Genomic DNA, 6403 nt, shown 5'->3' on the forward strand with positions numbered 1-6403 from the left:
AAGGTAATACGATTCCCCTAAAAACGACTGCGTGGGAGGCTATACTTGCTGTAGCTCCCTCGGTTCTTATCTCCTGGAACCTGTTAAACTGGTTTTCGCCAAACTTGTAGATGACTGAGTTGACACTATGCGTAGTATCATCATAACTATTCGTGACGACGAGAAACAGGTCCGACAATATTTTAAAGAAGTTAAAACTAGTTGCTCCGAGTGTCGGAATGTTTTGCACGACGATGAAGTGGGTTCCATTCTACTGATAGATGGCAGAGTTCAACCGAAATGTAGTTTTATCCACGCGATTAGCAACAGCAAGGTAATGTTTGTCCATGTCATGTGCTCCTATGGTGTCTATGGTCTGATAGAGGACAAACTTTCCAGTTGAATCGTCCAGTTTGTATATGTAAGATTCTGCGTTGTATCCGTTGTTATCGTCATAAAAGTGAGCGAAGGCGAGAAACAGACTCCCATCGATACTGAACTGTTCAATGGCGGCAGCACCTTTGGTTGGCAAGACTTGATATTTTTCGAAGTGGAGCGTTCTACCGGAACAATCTTAATAGAAAAACAAACATGCCTCTTAACATTAAGTAGGAAATTTTATATAACATTAATATAAACAGCATATCATTAACTTAAAATGACAAACTTAAGAATGCAATGATTAATCAAACTCAGTGTTAACAAAAGCTTATATCGAGTGCCGGCGATGACGCCCCCACCAATGTCTGACTCAAGAACACTCAAGATTTGAAACATTTTACGAGATTACTCAAAAACATTTTAACGGCAATCAGTTTTACCAACGAATTTAAAAAAATGAATATTAAAGCTATTGTATAACACGTTTTGAAATACCAAAATCTTAAGATTTAAGGGGTCAAAATCCAAGTTTACAAATCAAGTTTGCGAAAGGTCGCGAAAGGTCATTTCACGCCAGTGTAAAAACAATGAGTCTGTACTCTTCTACGCATGCTTGGATCTCAATTTTACCGACAAATTCGGATAGATCAAAAAATTTCCTTTATTTTGGTATATAATTCGGCTTGTTTACGACTATTTTGGGTGGGTCAAATCGCCGTTAAAGTTGGAGGACTTCTGCTCTTCCTATTATTTTCGTTCTGCGGATCCGTGAATGCTGTGGGAGATGGATCGGACGATTAAAATAATGGATTTGCGGGCCATCCGCCACCTGTCTTTACATGCAGTATCAACAAGTAAGTTATTTTTAAGAACTTAAATAAATCAACTGTCTCGATTTTTTTCGGACACGAAATAATGAATTAAATTTTCATTGCTAATAGTCTTGCATATTTCTTATCGCGGTCATTTTTATCCAGCTTTCAGCTATCTCCTTTACACAATTGCCAAAATTGAATGAAGATGGTAGTGGCGAGTCTGCCTTCGTTGCAATCGTGGAGAAAATCTTTCAAGAAACGGGCATTCGCAGTGTTGTTGTGAACAACCGATTCATCAATGCTTTTCGAAAAAAGGTTGGGTCTCTGTGTGCCGAGCTCAAAAGAGTCAAGGAGAAAAGTGGAGGTTTCGGTGTCAAAAGGATCATAAACAAATGGCGTGACCAAAATTTAATATGAGGTGAAGATATTTTACCACGAACTTGACAAATACGTTATTGAAAAGAAAAATTAGGATTTACAAGGGAAGGAAAGATTGTTGTCTTCAGATTCACATGCCCGCCACTCGTCGTAGCGTTCACTGTAGCCAACGCAATTTCGCTTTCCGACCTTGTCCACGTCTGTTACAACGACAGGATATAGTATTAGTTTACGGGCGGTTGTTTTTACTCTTGTCTTTTTCGGTAAAGCTCTGATAAAAAGACTTATTGCGCGTATCGTTTTGGTCCTATGATCTCCCTCTTAACTCTCCCTGCCGCCATCGCTGCCATGTTATTTGTCTTCATCTAACCTCTTGCGCTTGCGCAATAGCGAAAAATTTTGGCCGCACCAGACTGGACGCAAATTTAAGCAAACGTTCACGTTCGTGGGAGATAAGTTTGATATGATGGGCCATCGATAATATGATGTTTGAGCAACAGCACTGGTGCTTTCCATATTCGTTGTATTTCCTTCTTATAAGTGGGAGTAGTTAATAGTAAAGGGCCGGGCTTGGATATGAGAACCATTTTTAATTTCCAAGGGCAAGACTATTGAACCCTATGGGATGTATGGACGCAATGAACAGTTCGTTGAAGCGAACCTAATGAAAAAAAGGCAATGGATTTATTAGCCTACGTGTAGCCGTACCTGGGTGGGTACGGCTGCACGTAGGCCATGGATTTATCGGATTTAATGAAGAAATAAGGTTACATTTGTAGATTTGTACTCGAGGAGACCTTTTGGGCAACTTCACAAGAACACAGCGCGATTTGCGGACTACCTGCGTGTTGTGTTTGAGAAAAGCTCGATAAAAATAGTTCACCAGTCGGGTTGCCCCATTTAACAAAAGCGCGATTTGAAAACAAAAACAAACGACCGCATTGAATCAAGCGTGGAAATGGGTCTTTAATCTGTTTATATCGCTATTTTTATAATGGCTTCTGTACACGTTTCTGCTTTTTATGTTTATTAACCAATCATGTCTCAGCTATTCATTAGTATCATTTTAAATATTCCAACCGGTTTTTTTGCGCGCAATTTCTTTAGGGGGTACATGGGTCTTAAAAGTGTCGAGCGACCGGTCTGGATGTAGTTTATTTTAATGTCTCGGAGATGTTCCCTAAATCGGTAACCTAGTCTCCTTCCTGTCTTACCAAAGTATAACGTGTATTTTATGCAACTGATAACATTGTCAGAGGTGGATGTAAAACGAACAGTAATTTGAAGAGGTCGCTTGTGTAGATTTGTGTCGGTGTAAAGGTGTAAAGTTTGTGTAAAGAAGAATGTCATCTTTTCTAAGCGGTCCTTCAGTGTGTGTATTTTTATCTTGTCGTGTTTCCAGTACGTTCTGGAGGTCAAGCGTGTTCTGTAAGTACTTATTATGCCTATCAGTTACTAGTGTTTTGCATGGTAGTACAACACGTTTTTTTTCTATCTCCCTTTTAAACTATGCTACGTCATCTTATTGAAACGGTGTTTGTGCAAACAACGTGAATCTTCATAGTTTTGGTGACAAAGACAATGATTAAACGTACAGTGACGAGTGAGACGAGTTTGGAGTTTGTACGTTTACTGTTTTTAACCTGAGGCTGTCAAGCAAAAACTTTGTACAGAGAAAAAACACTATTAAAAAGCTGTATGTTTATGAAAACTTGTCCTAGTTTAATCAACTTTACTATGGTAACGCAACGTTCATGATTCAACTGATTCTGTCTGTATAATGTGAAATCATTTTTACCTACCCTCAAAGCAACTGGTACGTTCAATCTCTGCGGCTATTCTGTCGACTAGGTTCTTAATCTTTTCTTGTTTTTTCTTAACTTCGTCGTTTTGTTTCCTAATTGCATCAACGACTTCCTTTTCCGCGGGGCAAGCTGCAAGGCAAAGATAGCAAGCTGCAGGAAATGTTTGCGGCAACACTCTGAATACGTTATGTAACACCACGAGAAAAATATTATTTTAATCACTGACAAATCTGCAGGAGAAGTTTTGATAATTATAATTATCGCTGCGCTGTTGTTATTATTCTGGTTTATCTGAAATAAGAGACTAAGCAACACATTTTATGTTTGTGTAATCTCTTTCTTCATATTCAACAGTCAATAAATTCTTGCAAAACTACAACGTTCCACTCCGTGAGTACTCTAGCCTGCGTGGCTGGCGGTATTGTTGGCGCGCGCGAAATAAAGTTTTGGCAGTGGAGCGGCTAGAAGCGAACGGCGAAGCCGCGAAAAGTACGGGTCACATTGCCAAGCAAAAATTTTCTCAAAACTTTGAACAGAGAGAAAACACTATTAAAAAGCTGTATGTTAATGAAAACTTGTCGCAGTTTAATCAACGTAAATTTTTAAACCGATATGAGAAAACACTTTCAAAAAATGACAGAAGTGTCAATATAGATTTTTCCACATGCATGCAAAGCAAAGAGCTGAAAATTCGTGCATGCGCACGTGCTATTTTCATTGGCCAACCAGATTGAAGAAGGTGACCGTTTTTTTTTCCAGATGTTTTCTTCGAAAAGAAAACTTCAGGGTACGAGACTAGTGATGCGCATTTGCTCTCGCTGCTGTTCCTCAGTCAAATATTTTCAGCTGACAAAACATAACTGCTACACTCTGTTACAGCGTAGCGTAAATTGTTTCCATTGTTTTAAATAATTTAAAAAAAAAAAGCTTTCTCCAGTTATCCTTCAGTTAAGTAGAAAAGATTTGTTTTAGTGGTATTATGCGAAGAGGACTTTAAAATCGAGCGAATGTGGTCTTCCCAGACTTTGCATTTGATAGATAAAAGGTGAATGGTTAAGCGAAAGGAGCGGAATTACCAGATCTGGCAAGGAGATGTTTGTGAGGGAGAGGGTAACACGGCTCGTTTTCTTTTAGGTGAAATGAGTGAAGTAAATTATCTATGAGAATCAGGTGCACAACCGTCATTTTCAAATAAATTTCAAACCTAACAATCAGTCGTGGTATTTGGAATAAACAGACGAGACGTTTATTTTAATTCATCCTTTTTTTACCCGGCGTTTAAATGGCGTGAAATAAAATCGAAAAAAAAATTGGTTTACTAAATATTGTAGTTCCTTTTCAAAAAAAAAAATAATAATAAAGCTAACGAAGTTTGGTTTTTGTCTCTTTAATCCAAGAAAGATTTGGCGTTAATTAAATATTTGGCTGAAAGTATATATGGTTGTTACAGCAACTTCTACTCTAAGAATTCAGTGAATGACACATTCATACTCAGGAAAAGGAAGTCCGAGTGGTCCTAACAGGAGTCGAGCCTATGCACTGAGCTATAGAAGATTCGTGGGAGCTAGTTCATTAAACTGGGTACTAGGTATTTCTACTCTTTCAGCTCGCAATAAAACCTCTTTCTACTCTCCGTCTCAAAGGTCACCTTATGGTTAAAAAAAGCTTTACGGTCGGCACCCGCTCTTGGGTGAACTCTGATCACTAGCTTAGCTTATGAAAGTAAACAAGGCTAGCCACTGAAAAATCTTTGGGAAAAATTATAACAGAATCGAGTGTCTGGACCAATATGCGCAAACAACTTCTCCTTGTAAGTAAAGGAAAAAAAACACATTTTTTTTATGTTTTCTGAGTTACTTGGATGAAAACAGTTCGCACCTTTCGTCGGTATCTCGATTGTTATTATTTCGAGCGAACCAAGATTTTAAGATTTTTGATCGGTTCACGCAAGCTACATGTATTTTCATTTTTGTCTATGATATTTTTAATCACTTTTATGGAAAAAGTTTGCCCTTTCCCAAGGTACTTTTTTTTACATGTCGGTTTTCTTGGCTTCTTGTTGATTATTATGAATATTTACCTTCAGACTTCATGGACTGTTTTGCTATCACCGCAACATGGAACGCTGTGATGACGAAGACAAGGAATGATGTTTTTTCAAAAGCCATCTTGATTCTAACGAATAAAAGAAAAACCCAAGGGATCAGTTATACATTTGTTACTGTAGACTATATGCAGTGCCTTGTTTTCTTACTTACAGTAAAGCAGGTGAATCTCGCGCCAAAGGAAGCAGTTTTCGCGCTCACTCTGGAGGTTAACTAGCTTTACTGTTCCTAAGAAAAATAAGCAACTGATCGTAGTCTAGTTAGTGATTCGTATTAAATAAATTACCAGTGCTGAAAGGATATAAACGAGTTGAATGTGAATTATTTTCTCCTTTTTTGCCAGAAATACAAGTCGCTTTAATTGCACGTATCGATGCGTTATCTTAGTGAAAAAAACAATGTTAACAGGTCAGCAACGAAGGAAAACAAAAAAACAAAAGAGAAAAGAAAGGGAAAGGCAGTAGAAGAAAAACAACACGCAAAGAAGACAACGATCAATTTTCTACTCTGTAGCACATACCTCAAATTTGCAAACGCTGTATTCTGATCAGATGTCCTTGTTTCAACTGGGTGTGTGTAGCGAACTGTTTAAAGGATAACAGGATCTTGTCGGTTTGAATTATTAACGCACAATCTTTAATTATTCATCATAAAATGATTAGAACACTTTACGTCAGGCATATTACAAATTTGCTCAGCAAGAACCCGCTTTTTTTATTTGTAGATAATGTCTCCCCTCTGGCGCGTTTTTTCTTTATCCAGAACTCTTGGTAGCATCTGTCCACCAATATAAAGTAGAATCTAAGTCGATCAGATCTGCATGGTTGGAATCAAAACTTTAAAAGGAGAGATTTGAACTCAGATGATCGTTTACTGGGACATGGAAAAAAACCGTAGTTAGGTATATCAATTTTTTGGCATAAACACTAATTAACAGAAC

General features: G+C 37.9%; 1 protein-coding gene across 1 annotated transcript; it reads right to left on the reverse strand.

The window, feature by feature from the left end:
• Positions 1-329: 329 nt before the first annotated feature.
• On the reverse strand, positions 330-6102 carry LOC146471004 (uncharacterized). The gene is made up of 5 exons (XM_085121350.1): positions 5984-6102; positions 5439-5533; positions 3356-3487; positions 372-552; positions 330-339 (listed from the first exon to the last, which is right to left on the reverse strand). Exons 2-5 carry the CDS (start codon positions 5524-5526, stop codon positions 330-332), a joined length of 411 nt encoding a protein of 136 aa, XP_084977476.1. The 5' UTR covers positions 5527-5533; positions 5984-6102.
• Between the last annotated feature and the right edge of the window lie 301 nt (positions 6103-6403).

Source organism: Pavona decussata, unplaced genomic scaffold (assembly GCF_977016875.1).
Source record: "Pavona decussata unplaced genomic scaffold, jaPavDecu1.1 SCAFFOLD_107, whole genome shotgun sequence".
NCBI classification, from domain to species: domain Eukaryota; kingdom Metazoa; phylum Cnidaria; class Anthozoa; order Scleractinia; family Agariciidae; genus Pavona; species Pavona decussata.

Bases quoted from the DNA above. Each gene is read 5' to 3' on its own strand.
- LOC146471004 (XM_085121350.1), bottom strand. From the start codon at position 5,526: ATGGCTTTTGAAAAAACATCATTCCTTGTCTTCGTCATCACAGCGTTC. The intron at 3,488-5,438 runs GTAAATATTCAT...TTTGCCTTGCAG, and splicing joins ACAGTCCATGAAGTCTGAAG to CTTGCCCCGCGGAAAAGGAA. The intron at 553-3,355 runs GTAGGTAAAAAT...TTTTCTATTAAG, and splicing joins ACGTACCAGTTGCTTTGAGG to ATTGTTCCGGTAGAACGCTC.